This window comes from Antedon bifida, chromosome 7 (genome assembly GCF_963402885.1).
Source record: "Antedon bifida chromosome 7, ecAntBifi1.1, whole genome shotgun sequence".
Taxonomy (NCBI): domain Eukaryota; kingdom Metazoa; phylum Echinodermata; class Crinoidea; order Comatulida; family Antedonidae; genus Antedon; species Antedon bifida.
Genome location: NC_136232.1, coordinates 13,198,768 through 13,224,225, shown reverse-complemented (window position 1 = coordinate 13,224,225; position 25,458 = coordinate 13,198,768). Strand labels below are relative to the sequence as shown.

Genomic DNA, 25,458 nt, shown 5'->3' with positions numbered 1-25,458 from the left:
ATTTGACTTGATAGATCCGGATGAAGATGACGAAGTGAGACCTACTGTCACCACAATGTCAACACATACCGTCGAGCCACGTCTTGGCAACTCACGTTTTAAACGTTTTTCAAAGACTGTTACTTGTAATAGCAAAACTTAAGAAGGTGGCAGCTTCGTTCAAGTTGAAAAAGAACAACGGATGGGGAATGTTTACTTCCCAGATAACACTAGAGGAGATTAGCGCAGCCAGAATCGTTGTGGTGCAGGCGGTCCAAGAAGAGAAGTACCTAGATGAAATTGCATGTCTAAAAAGAAGACGTCCATTACCAAAGACCAGCACTCTTCGAAAGTTAGATCCTATTTTGGGAGACGACGGGCTACTTAGAATCGGAGGGCGCTCTGAAAATCTAGAGATAGATTACAACTAAAAACATCCAATAATTCTACCAGCGGATAACCATGTGGCAACCTTGATTGCTAGATATCATCACCGCAGAGTGGCCCATCAAGGTCGTCACATAACTGAAGGAGCAATACGATCCGGTGGATATTGGGTTATTGGAGGAAAACGGCTTGTTTCAGCAATGATATACAAGTGTGCGACCTGCAGAAAATTAAGAGGTAAAACTGCGAGATGGCTGACTTACCACTAGACCGCATCACGCCTTCACCTCCATTTACCAGTGTCGGCATAGATGTATTTAGTCCATGGAATGTGATAACACGCCGAACCAGAGGTGGCAGTGCCGACAGCAAACGATGGGCAGTTACGTTTGCCTGTATTACGTCAAGGGCTGTACACATCGAAGTATTGGAATCGATGTCGTCTTCAAGTTTAATAAAATAATGCTCTTCGTAGATTCTTTGCTATTCGTGGACCGGTAAGAATCATTCGATCAGACAGAGGTACAAATTTCATCGGCGCAGCAAAAGAACTTAATCTGCAAATTGCGAAAATTGATGTGAAAAACTTCCTACAGACCACACGCATCCCACATCGGAGGTGTCTGGGAAAGGGTGATCGGGACGGCACGTCGTATACTCGATGTAATGTTGCTAAATACAAGTACTAGATTGACACATGAAATCCTAGTCACACTCATGGCGGAAGTCATGGACATAATTAACTCAAGACCTCTAGTACCTGTATCAACGGACCCTGATGATCCAACCCTACTTACACCTGCCATGCTCCTCACCCAAAAACTTGATCGCAGTTCAGCACTTGTAGGAAACTTTGACATCAACCAAGCGTACACCTCATAATGGAAGCATGTACAGAACCTAGCCAATTCCTTTTGGAAAAGATGGAAACAGGACTAATTGTCGAACCTGCATCAGCGAACCAAATGGCAGGACAATCAACCCAATGTAAAGGAAGGAGATGTTGTGCTATTGAGAGATAAGCAAGCACACAGGAACGACTGGCCAATGGCAATAGTTAAGCGTGCATTTCCGAGTGAGGATGGAAAGATAAGGAAAGTTGAATTTACAACGTGGAAAGCTGGCGAAAACAAAAAGTATACTAGGACAATTTCTGATCTTGTTCTACTTGTGTCCGAGGACAATTAATTTAGTGCCCTAACAGGTTATGCCAGACGAGGAGTATTTTGTCTCCAAATAAATTTCCTTACAAATTTACTTAGCATAATTATCCTTAATATAAAATGTAGTTAGTACACTATTGAATTTATTGCAACTTTAATTGTTACCATGGTTACTCCTAGTTTTGACCTGGAGTACCACACTGTATTATCATTAAGGCACTTGTTTGGCTTTGGACATTCCAATGCATTGACTTAATTTGTACATTGTACAGTATAAAATGTATGTAATGTAATACTAATGTATTAGTAATAAAGTATAAGCATTCACTGAGAGAAGTCCACAAGCTTTTATATGCTTTTCGTTTACAAGTTTCATTTCTTTTTATATCTTTGACGTGTCTCTATTTGAGAATCACAGTGTGTGAGTACATGTTAATTTATAATTGTTATTTTAACTTTTAATTAGGCCATATATAGGTCCATATATACTATTTAATCAAGTTACTACTTTATAGTACTGGCTATATATGTACAGTATCTATCTTAGTAATTACAGTCTACAATCTAGGACGATGATTTATTGTTAATTCATTCCTAGTCTTAATGCATATAAGGCATAATTTTACTATTGACACCTATTCCTTTGTTAAAATGTTATAGCAATTAAAGATATTAATTAATTTAGGTTAGTATAGCAGTTATATATTTTTGATTAGCATTTACGTTACCCTTTTTGCTTAAACAGCTAAATACAATGTTTGTACGCTGTATTGCTATTTTTAAAGTAGTCTAGATAATGTTTTTCTTTGTAATCCTCCACAGTTTTACCAATATAATATACTACGATACGACGCATAATAAACGTTAGTAACGAAACTCTAACTATATGTACATCTAGTGTCTTATTTGGTTATCTGGCTGTCTAGAAGACGCGACCGTTATCGAGGGCAGCACAAGCAGCATTGTTTGATTGGGAGGCTGTTGAATCCGGTGGAGGGAAGATAGGGAGAGAAAAACATCTGCTTTGGCACAGGAAGGAATCTGCCACCTTCCTAGCAATACGCACTGTGTGTGAGGCATTCGGACCAGACGCGAATGCACAGGCTGGATGCCCAATATTGAGTTCAATGACTTTTTAGAGGGGAAAGGAGATCATAGTAGACTTCTGGCTTATCGCGGAAACAGATTTAATGTGCCATTCATAAACTGTGGGCATACAAGTGATTTGTTTAGGACCTTGCAAGCAGAAAAATCAGCTGACCAGGTCAGTTATCTATGACATGGAGGACAGTATAGTTGTCGGTGGTATCCGTGCTATGGGTATCATCAATTCTCATGTAACACTGCCTCTTATGCGAATGCTGGATAAGTATGACATCACAGTGATGGATACTGGAAAGTATTACACGCGATTACATGACTGTGTTCAAACCTGGATGGATCTTCTCAATGATAGCGCTGTTAAAAAAGGAATTTTGCGGCAGGTTTTCGGGTATATTTCCGAAACTTTTCGGAATCATATCTCGAGAATCGTAAATCCGATTGACATGATTTTTTCGCCAAATTTCATCTAGATTAATTTTGCACACCCATAAAGGTAGATGAAATATTAGTGTGCTATACCTAATAAAACCAAATAGTAGTCTCCACATCCTCAAAATGTGTAGGCGGAGATTGTGTTTGGTTTTCAATAGAGGACAGTGATGGCAAGTAAGGTGGCATTGCGCAAAGTCCAAATGACTGGGGACGGTTGCAAGTGGAATTTGATGCAACAAGTAGACATGTAGCAGCTGGGAAAGGAAATGGAAACACAGTACTGCCGAAGAAGAAAGTCCGAAATTCCGATGGTAATACTGTTGATGCGTTTGTGGAAGGTTACAAGGATAGATGCTGCAGATATTGTGATAGCTCACCTTGAAGGCGCTGCTAGGAAAGAGATAAGTTACAATTCTCTAATTCCATATTGGAAAAGCAGAAGCATCATTGCTTTCTTCATTCCACATTGTGACAGTCAATAGAAAACATCAAATTCTTCTTTCAACAATGAGATGGACAATAGCATATATCACTGCTTTCTTTATTCCACATTGAGATGGATAATAGCAGACATCACTTCTTATTTCATTCCATATTGAGATGGTCAATAGCACACATTACTTTTTCCTTTCTTCATTCAACATGGAGATGGACAATAGCAGACACCACTGCTTTCTTCCTTCTACATTGAGATGGTCAATAGCATACACCACTGCTGTCTTCATGCTACATTAAGGTGGTCAGTAGCAGACGTCACTGCTTGCTTCATTCCACATTGATATGGTTAATGGCAGACATCACTGCTTTCTTCAATCCACATTGAGACGGTCAATAGCAGACATCACTGCCTTTTTGAGGAATGTTTCATTGCCTTCAAGCAAAGTCCTTAAGCTTCTCACATGATCTGAAGTCAACTGAATTTAGACAAAATAGTGAGGAATAAAAATAAGAAATATAATACAGTAATAATAGTATGAAATGAAATATTTAGAACATTTGCTGAAATAAATCACTAGCATAAAATCATACTACTTCTCTCGACAAGCTTCTGCTCTTTGTACAGTGGTCATAAGAAAGTGATGACTCACTGTTGGTGTGGAGAATTGAAATAAATAAAACATAGAATAACTAAAGCAAAATTTAATGTACCTGGCTTCCATATTTCTTTACAAATGTGTGTAGTAGCTTGGCAAATTTTGCACATGAACGCATATCAGATGCATGATTCTGCAACCCTGATACAATCATGGTAATGTCACTGTCTTCGAATTGAAGCTAGAAGAGAAAAAAGAATGATCTTTACTTCAAGGATCAAAATAAACTTGCAAGTTATGGCAGGCCTGTACACTAAATGGACAAAAAACCTAATTTAGTGTGAACTTTTTTTTGTTTCATTATACTTTTTTGATATGGAAATTATTTTAAGTTGATCATTTATCCGAGGATTCTTCCTAATACAGTAATAAGAAAACAAGACACCTGGTTTCTATATATTATTGTATTCTGTCAATATTGGCCAAGGGAAACCGATTTTTCATGATTGGACTCATGATTTCAAAACCACTCCCAAAAACTGTTTTAAGTTTTACATCAAAATACAGACCGTATTCTTCTATCTACCTACTTTTGAATCTATCAACAATTGTACACAAGTAGTAACATGAACACTCCACAACACATTTTCTTTAAAGATGTCTCTAAAGAAAGAAAGAAAAAAGAACTAATTATTAACAATAAACCAAACGTCGAGCAGCAGTGTTGAAGAAAATCAAACAAATAAAACATAAAAAAATTCCCCTAATTGTATTACGGATTCTGGCAAAAACAGAAAGACAATTAATGCAGCAACTAGATAACGTCAGGGTCAGCTAATTAGGTAGTGCATTGTTTCTCTATTTTTATCATAAATTACCATACAACGTACATCTAAGACAAGGAATGACCTGGTTTAATGTTTTTAATGTAATATATATGTATTATTTTTATAAAACATCAACAATGTTGATTGGTCTTTAATACAATCTATATTTAAAATTGATTCCCGCCTCAATCTATGTTTTATTTAATCCTTTTAAAAAGAAATCTAGTCTTAGAAAAGTACTTACTTAAGGAGAAGATGTTTGTTTTCAACATCGAGCGCATCTTTAACTATATTTGTAACTAAACTGCATTGACAAGCCGTGAACTTATCACTTTGAATAACTGGTATCAGAATATTCTGTACTACAGGTCTCTGGAAAACTTTACTGAATATCAGAGATGCATTGACGAGTTGTCTTGAAGGAGGGTTTGTTAAACCTAGAATCTGAACAAATGTATATTTTATTTCCACAAATATACTGATAAGTCAACTGAGTACTGTCTGAATACATCTTGTTAGTTAGTAGTCAGTTATCATAATTCCAAAAAAATTATTAGGGGTATCTGCAACATACAGTAGTTAACAATTAAAAGATAAGATGTCTAAACTAAATAAAATAAACAATGTAATATTATGTATTTTTCTGTTCTATCTTTCAAACAAGGAATTGTTTAATTGAATAAAATAGTGAATAATATCAAATAAATTCTTATTATTCTATCTTTTGGTATATTGCTGGGAGAAAGCGGGCATCCAAGGTTATTTTAGCCTGTTTCAACATATTTTGATGGGTACCTTTTTCATAAATAGAAGTTGTGCAATCATAGCAACACTAGTGATTGGTAAATAGTCTGATACAGCAGCAAAATCTTGGCTAACAGTGACTAAATGTTTAGTGTCAAGTTCTTCAAGTTTCAGGATTCTACAAGCAACACCCATCTACAATACAAACACAATAACATGCACTAATATACAAATAATGAATGTGAAAGGTGAGGTGAAATTCCATTTTCACAAGGCAAAGCCTGAAAATAGAATTTCATATTTCCCCAAATGAAATTATTTGTACCATCGCACAAATATAAAAACATTAATTATTTGTTTTATATAACATTCAAGTTTATTGTCATTGCCATTGTTCTGATCTTGTTGTTTTGAAGGAGAAGAATCTTGTTCGAGTCGCTACCTTCGCAGAACCACAGCTATTGGATTTCACACAGATTTTTTTTCCATACTATTGCACGCCATGTGATCCACAATCGGCCAATCAAATGAGATGAATTATTTAGGTGTTATATAAATATACATATTTAGTATACACTTTGTTATTATCTATGACAGAGGCTGAGGTAACCATTGCCCATTTCAAAGATGGAATGGGTTGAGTGCACATGATGTTCTTAGTATACAGTACAATTCATCTGATCTAATTTTCTACCAATGGTGAGTCAGATGTGATAACAGACTAATATCGTTTCATGTGTGCTTTGCTTATACAGTACTGTATACGTACAAATTAAAAAAAATTTCTAATGTACATGATTAACATACTGACACCAGCTTGAATTGTATACACACTTAGACAAGAAATATGAATAAGGAAGAGTATGAAAATCTGATCAGTGAGTACAGTCAAATACCTTATCTTTTACATTAAAATACCTTATCTTTTATATAACTTATCCATTTTGTTTGAATAAAGTTAAATACTGACACCAGCTTGAATTGTATACACACTTAGACAAGAAATACAAATAAGGAAGAGTATTCATATGAAGTATGAAAATCTGATCAGTGAGTACAGTCAAATACCTTTTCTTTTACATTCAAATACCTTATCTTTTATATAACTTATCCATTTTGTTTGAATGAAGTTAAATACTGCACCTGAGCACTGTTAAGGGTACCAAGAAATCCCAAATCACAACACAACTCTTGCGAACTCAGCCAAGAGCGAGACATTTTCTCCAATTTTACCTAGGAAAAATAAGCAGAACACAAATACATTATACAGTACAATGTATAATTAGTTTTTGTTAAATAAAAAAGTAGTTTTCACGGACATATTTGACAGTACAAGAACATGTTGATATATCTAATTTGTAAATATAAACTATCTCTATCATTATCAATGGTAGTCAGTACTTTTAGGATGGCACAAAAAAAGAAAGATTTTGGGCCCTCAAGTTTGGTTCTCACTCTGGCGCAACACAAGTAAGTTGACAAATTACAAGCAATGAATCTTCTGAACTGTCGCTTCTGATTGGTCAACCGAGAGAGTTGACATAATAACAAACCTGCAGATCAGTATCGAAGTGTTCATCCGGTTCTTGAACACAGACTGCATCATTTCCAGAAGCCACAGCCATTTGTTCTTGTACCAATGATTCTTCTGAAATCTCTCCCCTCTGTTTCTTCTGTACTGTCTCAGATAAATCACTTATAAATGCTACTGTATCAGATCCAATATTTCTCTTTAAACAATTTTGAGATGGATTTTTGTTACCCTGATCACAAACAGTCAACAGACCATGTGATAAATGCTGTTTTCCATCAGCATGATGACTAGTTATTTCACTTGCTGATTTCATAGTGTTATTGAGACCTAGGCCTAATGTCTCTGGGCTTATGTGAGGTAAGTTCGTAGTACTGGTGGTTTGCATGAAAGTGCCTGGAGGGGAACTTGAAATTCCGGTGTTAGTTACACTGTCTGATCTGCAAGTAGCAGACACATTCTTTAGATTATCACAGCTATTTATGGATGAAATATTACTTTTCTTAAACTTCTGACAAATCATAAAAACCCTATTTTTAGTTGTAGTGTTAACAATATCTATGGCTTTATATTCAATATCTTTTTTCATCCGCATGCATATTTTGTTTTGAAGCTGTTTGAGATGAAATGCACCCCATTTATCAATTAGTTTGTTGTTAGGATTTCCATAGCAATCTCTTAGCAACATCAAGCTTTCTGTTGATATTTCAACAGCATGATGAACAATGAAAGCCAGAAGGTTCCTTTGTAATGAAAGAGGAAGAAGCAGAATCTTTGGTAAACTGAAACACAAAAAAATATTTTAATTACATTAAAATATGAAGTTTCTTCATTCAAACAATATATTCTAAAAATGTAATTTAAAAAATCTATGATACAACATATTAATATACATGTATTATTTACAGGCCTCACAGTAATCAAGATTTGTTGTTGTCCAGAGGGCAACCAGTGTCTGGCGACTGAAATGATCAAATATCTGATTGTAACTGGATTCCAAAATTATTGTAATATTTTAAAAAATTTTACTTGGTGACCATCCTGACCGACGACAATTTCAATTTTTAGTTAACTTGCATAAATTGTTGGTTGCCCCAGGACCAAAGGCAACTGATTTTGTGAGCTCAGTTTAAATATGTTGTATGTATGTAAAGTATAAACAATTAATACAGTAAAACAAACGCACAACTTTAAAGAGTTACTAATACAGCAGGGCTGTTTCTGATAAAGTGCTTTCAAAAGGTCTGGCCATAGTGGTTCCATTTTCCAGGACTTGAGATGCCATTGACTTTCTGCCAACCATAATTCTGCATGCTGAAGAGCATCAGTGGAAGATGATAGATATTCTAATAAACCTTGAAGAGAAAATAATAATAATTTCCAAATATTATTAAAGAATAAATCGAAACAATTATATTTTCTGGAAGTAACTTAACCTAAACCATGCCATGGAGCCTAAACTGTAGGCCAATGTTATGTAGTCTATGTTACTGTAAAGTGCAACATGTTAAAAAACCAGGAGTGGTTGGCTTGTGATGAGGCTATGGCCTAGGGGTTGCGGGATCGGTTCTCTGCTTGTTTTTTTTTTTTGGTTTAAGAGAGATTATTTAGATGGTTAGGTTTTTAATATTTAGGACAAGCTTTATATTTAGGAACAAGTTTTATATTTAGGAATGCAATATTATCGTACCTTTAGCAAACGGAAGTTAGAACACGGTACTGTACGGTATTTTTAGCCACGGCTTAATTTATAATTTTAAAATAAAACCCTGTAGTTTTCAATATAATGACTAATCATGGCCTTTTTTGTATGATATATACATTATGACTAATTTTACACACCATACATTTGTAAGCCTGGACCATATTTGGCGGCCAAAAACAGTCTTACTGCCCTGACCGATTTATCCAGGTCGGACCAATTTTGGTGGCTAAATTTGGTGCGACAGTCCTCCTAATAATACCAAGACTTAACAATTTAATTAAAGTGTTAATTTAACGAAATATGATATATTTTATTGTCGGAAAGGTTATTACTATAGAGTTCTGGTTATTACTAGAACTCTATAATAGGGATTATCCCTATTATAGAGTTCTAGTAATAACCTTTCCGACAATAAAACCTCACTCAAAAGGTATTGGTAGGTTTTGGCGTTTAGGAGGACCCTCTAGGGTAGGCACTCTACTATCTAGGACTAGCAGTTTTCGATGAAATTGGTCGAGTCTGAAATCCGTCGCGATAAAATCAACTTCCAGCATAGAGCTATACTTTTGATATCGGTCGCGTTTGAAATCGGTCGCGCTATTTTGTATGGAGCGAGATGCATGCTAGCAGGATATACATTTTCTTCGTTTATATAGATTTAATTGATATTTTTTAGGAACTAGATTATTTATGTGGATATTTTTTATTTGGTTAATAAATATTTATTATAAATCAAGGCAAGTTACTGAAATAAACCCCCAAATAAGCCATATCGGGGATGCGCTTTCTATGATCGTGCAGCCGTTTCCTCTAACAGTACGTTATTTTGCTGACAGAGATTCTCCTTTTTAAAAAAAACATGCACTAGTGTGGACAAAACACGTACGATCGTTGTCCATGGTCAGGTAAAGATGACGTACCGGTATATTACTAATAACCATACGTTTGAAACATCTATAGGCCTCCTGCACATTTTTTTGTGAAACGATGTATATAATTTACGTATATACGTTGGCGATACTAGTTTTTAATTTGAATATCTTTTATTTCTTCATTTATAATAATCATTTAATGTAAATAATTAAGTACAAGTGTTAAGTACAACTCAGTGTCTCACATCCATACGCCGTTCGTAAATCTAAATGTTTAAATATCAGTGCAGATTACCTCGTTAAGAATCGTGTCCACCTTTATCCATCCATTATTATTCTCACATCTATCATTGTACATCATAGTCATACTGTATCTATAGGCTCGGTAGATTGATTTATAACAGAATATTATCTATATATTTTATTATTATCCTAAAACCATGCTCACGTCAGAGTGGTGGATATCGTCTACTATCGACCAAAATAAAACGCGACCGATATCTCCATACAAAATACCGGATGTTGATTTTATAGCGACCAATTTTAAGTGCGACCGATTTCAAGCGCGACAGATTTCATCTGACACTGGACTAGGTAGTATTAATAATTAGTAAGACTAGTAGGCCTATCCTACTACTATAGTACTATCTAGCTAGCTAAAAATTATTACATAGCCAGCTAGCTAGGCCTAGTAGTCTAGTAGGCCTGCCTACTAGACTACTATATAGGCCTAGGCCTCTAGCTAGTTCTAGGCTAGCCTATAATAATAATAAGAGGTTTAATATTATTAAACTATAAAAGCATACTTATCGCCGGCATAGCATAGTAGTAGGCTTACCTCTCCACTCTTTTGGAAAATAGCTTAAATTACAATCGTTATTGTTTGTATCTAATTGAAGATCCATTCCTTTTCAACGTTGACTGGGGTACGAGTGTGGCACTGGCACATGGCACATGTGGTTAACAGAAATAAACAAACCTATGTGTGATGTAATTGGCTTATTAAAAAGGTCATGGTTTCTTTATCCAATAAGAAAGGGCATACTACACCCAGCCTTCTAAACCTCGCTCCAAAGAAGGGCGGATCGGATAGGAGGTTTATTTGTTGAGCTGCGCGCGCACGTCACCATCTAGGCCTAGTTGATTGTTGGTGTTTTTTCGCGCGGGGATTTCTGAATTGATGAAGAAGGTAAAAATATTACATCATATCACAGCAGCAGTAGGCCTAGGCTAGAGTAAGTAATAATAATGTTATATTATTTACAATAGGATAAGTAATATACCGAAGCTTGCCTAGGTAAGGTGTAGAATAATAATCTGCAAAGGTAGGAATATCAATCATAGCAGGCTAGGCTAGCTAGCCTAGCCTAGGCCTATGCCTGGCCTAACTAACATAACAGATAGCCTAGGCCCTACTAGGCTAGTTCTAGCTAGCTAGGCCGGCCTCTCTACTCTAGCTAGGCTAGTAGTAGGCCTAGGCCTAGCTAGTAGGCCTAAATGGCCTAGGCTAGGCCTAGCAGGGCCTTCATAGGCTAGAAGATAAAGCCTACTAGCCTAGCCTAGGCCTGAGGGACATTCAGTTTAGGCCCTCTCTCGGCCTCTCTACTCTAGCTAGGCCCTAGGCTAGGTAGTAGAGTAGGCCTAGGCCTAGAGTTTATGATGATTTTGTTCGCGTTAAAATCAGCTTCCGGCATTTTTTATGGTGCGCCGCTACAGCTAATATTAAATAAGCCCCAGGCAGAGGCCTACTTTTGATGGAATAGACCCTAGTTTGATGATATTGGTCACGTTTGAAATCGGTCGAGTTTTATTGCGAGGTATTAGGGCCTAGGCCTAGAATGATTTTCGTAATTAACTGTAAAATAAGAAATACGCAATAGCCCATAAAAAAATGTCAATAGTATTATTAATTTATTATAATTTCTATATTATAAAAATTAAAGATGTATTGTCCCTTTGACTAATTCCAAAAAAAATAAAAAAAAAAGATTTAAAAAAAAGTGTGTCATTTTGAAGTGTCATAATACTTAATAGTTATTAACTTTTAACTGAAATACAGACGTTTTTTCGTTCAAAAAATAACTTTGACTTCCAGTCAACGTTTTCGATCAAAACATATCCCATAATGCAATGCGCTTATTTGGCTACTCTTTATGCATAATCATAAAACTTCCTCGCGATCTGTGTGAAAATACCTTCTCAACCGTTGCGAGTTGTAAACAATCCTAATTAGCATATCATGCAAATGCATACTCATTGTTTGTAATCTTTGTTTACTTTCGCTCGCGACGATTTTCCAGACGAAATGTAATCAAACTAATTTACCTGTTAATTACATAAACTTGTTGTTTTTGGCTCGAATTTTCGACTTAAAGTGAGTAACTTTAATATTACTTTGATATTGATGGCCAATTTAAATTTAGAATATTTTGACCTTCATTTTTTGTGTTTCAAGGGACAATACATCTTTAACTAGAAACATAATGAGCATTTTCATTAAAAACAGCGATAATGTATCTAGTGCGCCCATACAAATCAGCGCAACCAAAATTAAACGAACGATCGATCGATGACAAACAATGATGTGCAACAAAGTGTTATCAACAGATATACAGTAACATAGCATTTTCAGGGCATTTCAGACGCTTTAACGGAGGATCGTATGAGAAGAAATACAGTATTACTGTAATGTTTTTAAAAGATTGGTATACATCACTGTATGATAGAAAAAAATTAGAAACATTTTTTAATTTTTTTAATCACACAGTTGTAGGCTAATCTTTCCTAATTTTACAGTAAAAATGTTGTCCATAGGACTGTCCATTAAGGAGTTACGAATTTTGAAGTAACTTGTCCTCTGAAAATATGCTAAAAACTCTATGTTATTTCTGTTGGGTACGCTTCGTGGCACGGCATTATTTGTTTACATTTCGTGAAAAATGCTTATTATCCGTATACCGTATGGCCTAGCTAGGTTAGTTTGACAGTATTTTTTATTTAATGATTTAAATACAGTATGAAGAACCTGACATGATCAAATCAACAGTATTAATGTAATGTAGGAAGTTTGCAACAACATACTGTAGCTACTAAGAAGCAATAAGTTCAGGTCAATCAATGTGTTGTCAGTCATCCCCTGAAACCAGCAAAACTGTGTCGAGGTTATGAGCAAAGAAGCACATCCCAACTTCCCTGCATGTGCACAAAGATTTGACATGACCCTAGAGATCATCATCATCGATCATATGAATCAAAAGCTCCCTAAACAGGATTGTGTTGTGTATTACTGTACAATTCAATAAACTTATTTATTAATTGATTTTATTGTAAAATATTTAGGCCTCTCTAGTTCAATTTTAAAATGTCACAAGGAGAACTTGAAAAACGCTTTGCACATTTCCTGCAACCAATCAGAGACTTGACAAAGAACTGGGAAGTGGATGTCGCTGCAGAGCTTAAAGAATATCTCCAAGAGGTATGAACCCTGTTTTGAATTAATTAATACTTCCACACAAAGTACTGTACTGTAGGTTGTTATCACTCACTCACATGCTGTTTAAATTCATACATCTCAAAAGAAATGACCACTAAAGCTAAATGGTTCCCATTTGGACGCAATGCAACAATGTAACACATTGAGTTGACCAATCATAATCGACAGTTCGAATAATCCATTGTGTCGTTATTGGTCAGATTTTTTATGCGGGATGGCCTTGCATTGTTTCCAAGTGGAAGCAAGTATTGTTACTAATTATTTAGAAACTATAAGAATCTCAAGAACAAAATAATTCCTTTGCATGGTAATATTCTGCTCAAGGTACAGTAATATTTGTTTCCTTGATCCCTGCTAAAAGAACTATTCAGTCATTTCAGAGAATTTTATATATATATTTTTAACTCTCTGTTGTAGAACTTTCTACCTGTTGGTCAAACCTTTCTACAGTATGTTTATGTCTACAAACAGATCATTTTAAAGACAATTTTCAGGCTTTTAAAAATGGCAATTGGCAGTGCATAGTTTAGAAAGAATGGAATATGACTGTGGCTTGCTCTTTCGATAATTGGTGATTTTTTTTTGTTGCAATAGTATATTGCTGAAAATATTGGTTTTTTAAATAAATTTTCATTCAGATTGAAACAATCAAAATATCTTTTGATGGAGGAGCAACTACAATGAACTTTGCTGAAGCAGCTTTGTTGATTCAAGGCTCTGCATGTGTATACAGTAAGAAAGTAGAATACCTCTACAGTCTGGTTTACCAGACTTTAGACTTGTTGGCTAATAGACGGTAAGTGAAACAAATTATAAATGAAATTCCAATTTTGTTCCAGTTATGCGGTTATTAAAAGAAAGTTTCCTCCTGTCCAAATGGAAAACCCTCTTGGACACAACTTTAGATGTTACGTTAAGCTTTATTAAATCATGATATTTTGTACAACCAAGTCAATCTAACAACAGGACACTGAGCTCAATTGTTTTAGTCATTTGATCTTATGTATGGCTGCGACAAATACCAACAGTACTGTACTATGTACATAATCTCCGCGTCACACGGTGTCTGTTAAGGGGCGAGGAACTGATAGTGTCGCAGCCACAGATAAACCCTTTGATCTCCGGAGATCAACATCCTGTTAGATTGCCTTAGTACAACTAGAAAAAGTTTGATGAATGCTAGTGGATAATGTTATGATAACGATCGAGTATTGTGTTTATTGTACAGTATTATATACCGTATGTTTCAATAGTTTCAAATGTTTAATAGTTTCAAATAAAACAAGTTTATGAAATTATATTGATGTTTATTTTATAGAAAGCAACAATTACCAAGTTCAATAGACAAAGAAGGCAATGATAAAGATGTTTCAGTTGCAGATAGAAATGCTGATCAAGAGGTAAACAACACTTTTTATTTTCAACCTTGAGTTTAGCTTGGTGGTATTTGTGTAAAAGAGGTATTAGACTGAGTGTTTATTAGCTTCTGATTGCAAAAATAGCTAATTATCCAATTGCTATATTAACCAAGGATATCTAACAGGTTTATCTGTGACTGCGACACAATCAGTTCCATGCCCCTTGACATACAGTACACTGCGTGTCACAAAGTGGTATTTGTCGCAGCCAGACATAAGATTAAAAGAATGTTACAAGTTCCTATCTGGCAAGGTGAGCTCAGTGCCCTGTTGTTAGATTGACTTGCTGTAACTGCCTTTTTGTGCTGCTATACCAATCTTTAACTAATCCTGCGTCGTTATCTTACTATGGATTGCAATGGACTAACTATAGTATCAATCATTCTGTTCATCTCTCGTTGAAAGTAGAGTGTGCTATAAAAAATCTAATGAAAGTTTTATATTTGTGTAGTCGAACAAATAATTTCATTTTGTGAAAGATGAAATGTTCCACACAATTATTTGTACCATAATGTTTTATATTCGTGTAGTCGAACAATTAATTCCATTTTGTAAAAGATGAAATTATTTGTACCATTGCATTCATAAACTTCAACTTCATTATTTGCATATTACTTGCCATTGACATTAGGAAGTAGTATAGTTTGGTCTATTGACAAATTTGTAAATAATATAAAAAATATATATGTATATGTATTTTTAATTCAAGTTTCTTCTATTGGATGATATTCAAGATTCTAACAATGTCAATATGAAAACAACTGATCAAAACGACAACGTAAGTGTTTTGAGTATTTATTAAGTAACAATGTATTTGACTTGATTGTATTTTATATTTCAAATGACATACAGTACATATAAATGTAAATGGACCTCCAGTTTTAATTACCACAAGTCCTGAATTACATTTAAATATTTATCATGGTTGTCGTTTCCAATTTGTATTTTCAGTGTTTTTATTTAGCATTTTTAGTAATAAGATATTATTTTATTGATGTATTCTTAGATGATTCAATTAATGGTACAGACACCAATGTCACTACAGAAATTAGATGATATTGGTAAAGACACACCTCTCCTCAGGTAAGTAGAAATGCAATGCAACCAATGTTACTTTACTTATGGTGATCTGACGAGAACCGGTGTTTCAATGCAGTATGGCGGTCTTAAGAGTCTTTCACACCTGTTCCGGCACGGTTCCGGAAACATTGAGGTTCGATTCGTCGGACCGGAACCGTGCCAAAACAGGTGTGAAAGACCCTTATAGGAATGTATTACGGAAATATTATATATTTAAGTTATCTGATTTATGTCTAATTCCAGTCGTAAAGGAGAAATGTTAGGAAACCATGGTGACTTTCGTTTTAACACCGGCAGCATTCTACCATCCGGACTACTGTTGATGGATGTGGCGCAGTTGTCCAACTTAGAAGATGCACTTACAAATGTACCGCAATCTACACCTTTGTTTCTAGGGAACACAAATCTAAATGGTAAGTTGAAAGATTTTAATTTAGTAATTCGATGAGGCCTACAAGTTGCCCATATCATAGGATAACGGCATAGCTTTTGTACTGATTTTTTGTTTATGACATAAATATTAATTCTTGCTAAAAAATACTATTCAATTTAAAATTCCTGTCACAGGTCAATAACCTTTCTAACCGCTCTAACACCAGTGAGCCTGATGTTGCATACAGGATTGGATGTGAAACATTGCCACTAACAATCCTGTTGTCCAGTTGATTTGAATATCTTTTAGTATTTACTTGGATGAATGACAAATTTAAATTTAAAACGTAAATTCAAGATTGAATTATTTTTTATTTTTAATTACTGATTATCAACATTTATTTTTACACCTTTTTTTAATATTCAGAGTTTGCAGGTGAACCAGTGGAGGATAATGGGCTGAATATTCCAGAAGCGGGACATTTACCAGAGTCACATGATATAAGTTGTATGTACTTTTACTAAGAAAACCTATATCTATCTTATATAGAATTGTGTTCTTAGCTGTCCCAAACTCGCCTACATTCTCGCAACATAAAAACATTGAAAATAATTTTATTATGAACTACAATTATCAATATGACTAATTTAATTATTAATAGAGAGATGAATATTTCAATATGATATTTTAGTGATCAGTACTTAAATATAAGTAAAGTTAATAATACTATTCATGAAGTTGTAACAGACCTGAGTGTCCTTGTCATTTGATTGGTTGATTATGCATCACATGCCATTTGGTATAATGTATTAGTTCTACCTAACTGAAAAATAATATCTAAATGGTTATAATTAACAGTTCTAATGCATGTTCAGTTTTCTCTCAATTTTCCTGAATATAATTATTAATTTATGCCTTATATTAATTTGAAATTGTTGAATGTTGAATCCTTTACAATTTTTCCTTGTTTTGTAATTGCAGTAGATGATGTAGAAATGGGAGATCCAATGGAAAATTCATTTCATGAACAGGAAGATTTGGTAAATAATAATATGTATATTTGCATCATTCTTCATTAGTTCTCTTTTCTTATTTTTAGTCTGCATTACAGTAATACTTTTTGACAATCATGTCTGGTACCACAGGGCTAAAAATGTACACGTTCATCATTTATTCTTATTTTAGCATATTATTTATTATTATTATATTTTAACGTATATAACGTTTTTGCAATTTGATGTATTTTTCTGTGTAGTTTTATTTTCTTAATTATGCCAAGCAAAATGAGAGAAATAAGTAAACTAATACAATTTCTTGAATCTTAACAATTAGTTACTCTGAACTGAGATTGTATCTCTTTTATATCAAAGGCACAGTCTCAATGAGATGAGCAACAAGTACAGTAAATAAAATAAGAAAAGAACAAATTACTTAGATTACTTAAATATTTACAAAGTATGCTTTGTCATGATAATTGTGGTCAAGGATTGTGTGAATTAAAAATAAAAAATAAAAACAAATTAAAAACGCTGACAAATAGAACTGAAGATACTGAGTACAAACATGAATATTATTAGGGAGGTTTCGCAACCTTACGAATACGAAAACGGATATGTCACACATTCTGAAACTTTTGAGCTGATCCCCATTTCATATTCGTAAAGCGTATTCGTGTTGACGAATATCACCAGTCATATTCGTAACTACAAAACGAGTATAGTTTTTGATCTATTTTGCACATTTTGCATTTGAATCAGGAATGATTCATGATTATAATATAATTATAGATTTATTGAAAGTAATTTACTAAAATGCCAGGTCAATTTTGATAAATAGCAGTTTTTAAAGTCCTCACTCGCTTTGATGTTACGCTAGGCCTAGGCAGATAAGCACCAAGCAACACGTACCAGCGCTTCGCTCAAATTTACCGCAGTCATATTTTGGACGGCGTCCTGAATATTTCGTTGCCATGCGAAACAGATTTTTACTGGCTTACGAAAACGAATACGTGTGCATGACGTATCCGTTTTCGTTATCGTATTCGTAAGATTGCGAAACCTCCCTATTATCAAATTCTTTGAGTTCTGAACAGAGAAGTATAGATCCATCACAGATATCTTTAATCTGTTTGTTTCAGGTTGTTTTGAAATTTGAAAGATTGCATCTTATTAAATTGCCAATGATACATACTGTAATTAATTTAAATCTTCAATTAAAATTGTTTCACTAAAATAGTCGAATTAATAGAATTCTTGTATTAGAAAATAAATTTGTTGTGGCTAGACTCAATTATATCATTATAATGTGGTATGTCATAATTGTAAGAGATAGTAGACTTGTGTGAGAGGCATGAGTTTGAGTTCTGTTTCATTGCCTCTGATCCTTTTAATAGGATAATTTAGATCTAGCTACAAGAGTAGGGAATCATCACAACTGATCTTGGTCCCCCAGTACTGGGCCCAATGTGACAACAATCTTTCAGTATAAAAGAAGAAATGAATTTTAAAAATATATCTTGTTTTATTCCCAGCTATTTATAATTTTATATAGCAAAGTGAAAAATTAAAATCTAATTTTATTTGCAATTATGTACTGTACACTATGGCTAATAATGTAAAAAAAGAAAATGTTTTTCTACTGTACAATTTTCTATTTTAATGGTACTATTGGTTTTCCTTACTCTATTCCTTACTGTTATATTTTTAAAAGATTGTTAATCGTATGCAGTTGAGGACAAGGGAACAAATACCTATCAAAATTGTCCCTACAAAGTTTGTTGACCCTTGGCAACTGCAAGATCCACATGATGGAGATGCTGTATTACAGAAATCATTTAGAAAAGGTTGGTTGTATTACCATGTATTTATTATTTATTAGTGGCCACACAATAGATATCTATGGCATGTGTTATGTAAAGCCTAAAGCTCTGTCAACACTATCAAACTTGTTTGATTTGCCCAAATCCATTAGTAGTGACTAAATCTCTGTTTACACTTTCAGACTAGTTTGACAAAAAAAAAGTGTGCCATGCCCAAATATGGTAGTAATATGATGTCTCGTGTTCATTATCACATTTTTTCGTCACATAAAGTTTGGTAGTGTAGACAGAGCACTAGTTTTTATACTTTTAGAAATTAAGATACATTTTCTTTGTGAAAATATGTTATGTATGTATTAATTTCCTTTTGATCAAAATGTTTATATCGTATTCAAATTTTGTTACCAACCTGGTGGTGAGAATCCCAAATGAATACAATAAAAATGAATAATAATGTGTGAACTATTTATTGTTACTAGAATTAACTCTGTTACTATTATTTTTCTATTCATAATGCCCTTTAGCCAACCCATACAAAGTACCACCAAAACTGGAGACAGGGAAAAAAAGAAAACGTAAAAATACACAAGAAAAATGTCTTCTGCCATTGACTGAGTATATAAGTCAATCATGTAAGTAATTATTATTAATAGGTGTTATTATATAACACCTAAATAAATTCCTGTCATTTGATTGGATGAATGTGGGTCACATGGCGTGCAATAGTACGCACTATTAAACGATTGTTTAATAGTACTTCTTTTCATGTACGAAAAAAAAAATCTTTTCGCGTTTGGAAAATATTTTTGTTTTATACTATTGCTTTTGAAATACAACAGCGCCACCTATTTTGTACTTTCGCTGCGATTTGAATGTTATGTTATGGTTTTTCGCGATTTCTGGAGAGATATATGTACTAATTTAGATCAAAAAGGCATTTAAATTTAGCTTTAGATCGTTTGTAGGATTTTGATTATTTAATGGGAACATCTCTACAAGACGTTTAGCCTTGCTAGGCCTAGGATTGTTTGGTTGTTTGTTGACATAATAAGTAGGTGTGTTTATAAAATCCATATAAATATAGTATTTAATATAATATCAAAAACCAAATGTTACTGTTTTAATCAATGTGAATCAAATGTAAGCTTTGGCTAGGGCTACCTTTTATTCAAATGACAGGAATCTATTTAGATGTTATATATTAAAACAAATAATGAATCTTATTCGTGTAATGGTACACTCATAAAAATTCATTATTTGTATATTATTAAATATTCATAAATATTGAAGAAGTATCTTGAATTAATTCAACTGCGATGCTCTTCTTTATGATCCAATTATAAAGTTAATACTACATTAGAAAGTCACTCAATCAATTGATTGATAAAGTGCAAGAGCTGTAGTACTAAATTTGTGTATTTGCACTTTGTGTATCAACAAAAAAGAACATAAAATTGCATGAAAGGGTAATTTATAATTATACCTGCCCACTCTCATGCATTATGTAGGATCATGCATCCATAAAAATTATTGAGAAAAACATTATTTTGTTTTTTTAAATGTGGTAAAAGATATTTGTTGTTGCTGGATTAAAAAAAGACACTAAATTGTCATTTATTTTTTACATTGATTTTAAAATTCGTGGAAATGATTATAGATAATGCATATAGCAACAAACTACCATGTAGCATCTTAAAGCGACCTACATTCAGGGAACTGGAGTATTTATACTGGCAAGAATTCAAAAGACAACAACAGTTTTTTAGAGACGAAAAGAAAACATTGGTAATTGATTTGATTATATGGAGCTTTGATTTGGTTGACCTAGGACCTATGATGTGAATAGAGGGGTGGGGGTTAGGAGGATAACCTGTCTTGCAACCTAACTGAGCTGTATTGCTCACAGGTATGAATTACCCACCACCAGAACCAATATTTGTGCCGTACAGCTGCCACTAAGCTTCTGAGATGGACCAGTACACCGGGTGACCTACTACTCTTCCAAAAGAGCCATGTGTGTATAATGGACCCCCAGTTTTGAGTCCTTAAGACTTTTACTACTACCAGAACCAGCGTCTATTGTATGGAAATGAATTGCGGCATCTATGACTTAAATGCTCGGATTGTAATTTAAATGTCGCAAAATTGAAGTTACCTTTACTAAATGCCATGGCTCGTAGTGTACCATGTTAATTTAATTTTAGTTTCTATACAATTTAAAAGGTAAATTTATACTTTTGTAGGCAAGACAAGGTCGATACCAGGAACTGGAAGAAAGAGAGAAAGAAGATGAACAAGAAAGACAAGCTGAAGAAGAAAGAAATGAAAATCCTTTACCCATTTTTAATGACAAAGGTCCTGATGAATTTGGCTTTGAAAATGATGATGAGGAGGATGATGATGGACCCCCTGAATTTGCTGGGGATAATCAAGTTCCCCCTATTGGTACGATGATGACAATGGTCAAATAATAATTATTTTTATCTCGTACATTCTCTTTTTAAGACGATGTTTGCTGAATTGCAGCATTTATTTCTGTATTTAAGAAGTTGCAGCCTGTCATCCATATAGAAGTATTTTTTCTGTAATTTCTTTAATAATTCTTTAATTAGCCCATTTGTTCAATTCCTTTCAGCTTTGGATGAGGAGCCAGTTATTTCTAGTTATGAAGATTTAGTTCGACATCATGTAGTAAGTTAGAAAGCTTTCAATTTATTACTTATTCTAAAGCAACAATGAAAATTTAACTCCTCATTTAGTACGAATAATAATAATAATACTGTAACTATCGCACCTCTGGTAACCTGAAAATATTGATAGTTCTGTTACAGAACCAGCTCTTGTAATCGTTCAATTTGTGCAGTATAATCTTATGCACTAAAGGTCACATCATGTCAGTGCTGCCATTTCAAGAGCTCTCTCATCTGTCCATGGCAGTGACTGTGTGTGAACCCCTACTTGTCTCAAAAGATGTACTAGATTTTTTAAAGTACACACAGTGGATCTATCATTTTTAGTGTTCCTCTGCAAGCTCTTAAAATATTCAAAGGACTGTTAAAGTAACAGCTCTTCTAAATGGCACTCTATGAAAATGGTCAAAATACAGCTCTTCTAAATTCTAGCGAGCTCTGAATATGTTGCAAGTGCTGTTGCAGTACCAGCTCTTGTAAATGCCTTATGAAAGATCTCAACATTTTGCAGGTGCTGTAAACAATACCAGCTCATTTCCAAAAATGTTTTAGATGCTGTCACAGTTACTCTCAACTTTGTTTTTTAGGAAACCTACCTTGTTGGTGCCCAAAAATTTGCTCAATTGACAGAACTATCAAAAAGAGTTTCTGAGTGGGAGGACAAAATAATGCCTGTACTTCAAAAAGAGGTAAAATAATGTTTATTGTTATTTTTAAAGTAAAAAAATATGCCAAAAGTGAAGTAGAGCATTTTTTATGAGACTAAGTGTCTCATACATAGAATTCTTCAATTAAAGTTTTTGTATAACCTGCTGATGATAACGATGTAAACCAGACCAGAGTGACAATCATGTTAATGTGTTATATGAACAATAAAAAAAAATCGTACATTGCAGGAACAATTTGGATATTTTGATATCCATGAATATGGAACAAGAATGATAGACAAACTTGCAAATAAGTCTGGAAACTTAAAGCCTATCACATTTAAGGAGATTGTTTCTGAGAATACAAGTGTTGATGTTGGAAGATTATTTCTGGCTTCATTACAATTGGTAAGTTTTCTACTTCTACAAATTTATGTCTAGTATTAGGATTGTGTTAGTCAATTTAGGAATATACAGTTCACATTTACAATTGATACCAACGAACAAATAAAAGAATGATCTACCAAACATTGTTTTTCAGCCTATCCATGTGATAAAAGTTAAACATCATTAAGAAACTGGTTCATCAATTAGGTTTTTCTGATGGTTTATATCACAAAACAGTTAAAATTAAAAGATCTGTAAAAAATTGTTTTTGCGTCTACTTGACAACGTGTGATTAAAAGTTAAACATCATTAAGGAATTACTTCAAATTTTCTTTTGAAATTATACCTTGATGAGGTTTTTCTGATGCTAAATTTCAGAAAACAGACTATCCCACAAAATTCAAACTCATCAGTATGGGCTATTGCTATTGGTGGAATGTGAGGAAACATTTAATGCATTTGTTTAAGATCTAAGGCAATGTGAATATTTTTTTTGTGAACTCTTGATTTCCTTCTAACCTGGGAGTATACCCTGTTTTATGCAGATCATTAGGTCCTTTTGTATAACCTGCTGAATGAATGACATGTCTGTCAGCATAATATTTGTTGCGTTATTTTGCCTATGAATTTTGGGCATTCGTATCAAACAGTTAACATTTTCGGCCGCCACAACTACATAATGTATATACACATTCTGTATTCATACAACCATGAAGGAAATGGTACAACAGGAAGAGTTGAACCGCATTTGGCATTAATAGTAAATTGGTCACTCATGGACAGAATGAAAACAAAATTAATGTGTTGCTATAAAATCCTATGGTGGACTGACACAACACGGTAACATGTATGCGTGTGTCATTTACGTTATAAAGGAGAAACCTTGTGATGTGCTGAATGTTTTCTTGATATTGGCTGGTGGATTAATGCAATTTTTACCCTCCACGAAAATTACAAATGTTATTTCTGGTGACCTACACTAGCGGCCCATATTCCCAAAATGTTCTTACCATGTCCCAACCATGGCGGGGCTGAGGTGGAGGACTCTTGGTCACTGGTACAGTACACTGATGTCCAGGCTCTTGCTTGGAACCCTATTTTAGGCAGTGAAATCCAAAGTTTGCGTAACATTTCTTTAGTCACTACCTCATAATGAATCTGTCCAGTAAAATGGTACAAAAGGTACAATATGTGTGTTGTTAGACCTTTTAATTAGTAATGTTAAAGGCCAAGAAATTCTCATTTATACAGTATTCTTTGCGGAGGCATTAGATCATGATAATAGTGAGTTTTTGCATCAGGATGGTAGTGATAGGAGACGGTAGATATGAATGGATATGTTAATTGAAATATTAAATTAAAATATTACTCTGTGCATGTATATAAGCCCAGTATACTCCGTTCCGTTCTTATCGCAACTATAATTGGTCGATTTTTTAGTTCAAAGCTAAACTTTCGTGTACAGGGTCTGCGGACTATGTCAGGACAGGGGCTGACTGTCATCGTTACTCATTGTCACTGTTAATTACCGTCTCGTTCATCTACTATCCCTAAGCAAAAGCTCCCTAATTGCACCCTAGGCCTACGTACAGTATTATTAGTCTTATTTTGCCTCTACTGTATGATACAGACTGTTTTTATCATTGTAAATAATGTAAATTTGAGATTTGAGTTTTTTGGAGGATCTCAAATGTTATTACAATGACTGTATATTAAACATTATAAATTTTTGACACACACATAAGGATATCTATTTTTTAGGCCAACTCTGGAAATGTTAATATCAGTTGTGAAACCACGGAAGGAGTTGCGGTAGTCGACACAATGCGATTAGAGCTTCTGCAACATGAGCGCCATCATGAACAACTTGTTATGTACAGAGCACCATCAATTGTTAGTTAACCTTTCAATAGTTTCAGTTTAGATTAAGTAACTGCATGCCTGTTAAATAAGTACTAAATAAATATTACATTATTAATCATGTGTGAAGACACAGCAGACGAAATGTTTTATAACAAACATTTATTAATGTTAAAACATTTAAATTTTTTTTTATTTATGTAAAATTTATAATATATTCACCAATCACACTTAGGTGAGATTTTTCCCTTATAAATATTAAGTATTTCCCTTAAATTGCATTTCACTTAGTTTAGATAGCATGTTTTTAAAATTTTAGTATGGTAGTGATATTTCCAAATATGGTAGTGCTATGACATCATCATTTCCATTATGGGAACATCACATAAAATTTGACAGTGTACCAGGCTTGTACATGATTTTAAAATGTTTCTTGTCATTATATTTACATTTGGCTTAGGGTAACCATTCAGTGTTTCAGATTCTCTGGTGTTATGACCATGTCTGTCAAATACCATTTCTATTCCATTACATAGTATTGACGGTGCAGTGCTATTAAAACATTTGAACATTAAACATGATAATTTCTTCTTATTTTAAATTTTCCATGAAAAATCATTGATTATGTCATCACCACATGTTGTTTTATAATTAACATTATATGTAAGATATGTAAAAATGCTTGCAGCTCTTTTTTGTAATTTGTGTATTTTCATTTGATTCGCTACTGTAAAACCCCAAACTGAGATATCATAGTCCATGGTGGTATTGTGGTTATCGTTACATTTTTACTGTAGTTATAAAATTGTATGAAAGCTTTGTCCTGATAAGCTCATTGTTAAGTGCACGTTTGTCAAAATATAATTTCTGTGTATTTTTTTTTGCTTGTTTAGTTGTTCGTAGATATCATTCTG

At 33.8% G+C, this 25,458-nt stretch overlaps 2 protein-coding genes across 3 annotated transcripts; one reads left to right on the top strand and one right to left on the bottom strand.

The window, feature by feature from the left end:
* Nucleotides 1–3,564: 3,564 nt before the first annotated feature.
* LOC144848105 (uncharacterized) lies at nt 3,565–10,711 on the bottom strand. The gene is made up of 9 exons (XM_078704797.1): nt 10,617–10,711; nt 8,388–8,556; nt 7,224–7,983; nt 6,814–6,903; nt 5,722–5,865; nt 5,171–5,370; nt 4,690–4,762; nt 4,215–4,340; nt 3,565–3,979 (listed from the first exon to the last, which is right to left on the bottom strand). The coding sequence occupies exons 1-9, from the start codon at nt 10,681–10,683 to the stop codon at nt 3,875–3,877; spliced, it is 1,734 nt and encodes a 577-aa protein (XP_078560923.1). The 5' UTR covers nt 10,684–10,711; the 3' UTR covers nt 3,565–3,874.
* Nucleotides 10,712–10,881: 170 nt separating this feature from the next.
* LOC144847564 (condensin-2 complex subunit H2-like) lies at nt 10,882–25,217 on the top strand. Of its 2 annotated transcripts, none has more exons than XM_078703988.1 (17): nt 10,882–11,013; nt 13,118–13,253; nt 13,910–14,067; nt 14,590–14,671; nt 15,399–15,467; nt 15,696–15,772; nt 16,013–16,182; nt 16,569–16,649; nt 17,124–17,182; nt 18,852–18,984; nt 19,485–19,592; nt 20,618–20,745; nt 21,204–21,405; nt 21,596–21,651; nt 22,238–22,339; nt 22,547–22,705; nt 24,446–25,217. In XM_078703988.1, exons 2-17 carry the CDS (start codon nt 13,140–13,142, stop codon nt 24,584–24,586), a joined length of 1,839 nt encoding a protein of 612 aa, XP_078560114.1. In that variant the 5' UTR covers nt 10,882–11,013; nt 13,118–13,139; the 3' UTR covers nt 24,587–25,217. The 2 variants fall into 2 exon arrangements, with proteins under 2 accessions (XP_078560114.1, XP_078560115.1); XM_078703989.1 differs by having other exon boundaries at nt 10,906–10,967.
* The last annotated feature ends 241 nt before the right edge of the window (nt 25,218–25,458 follow it).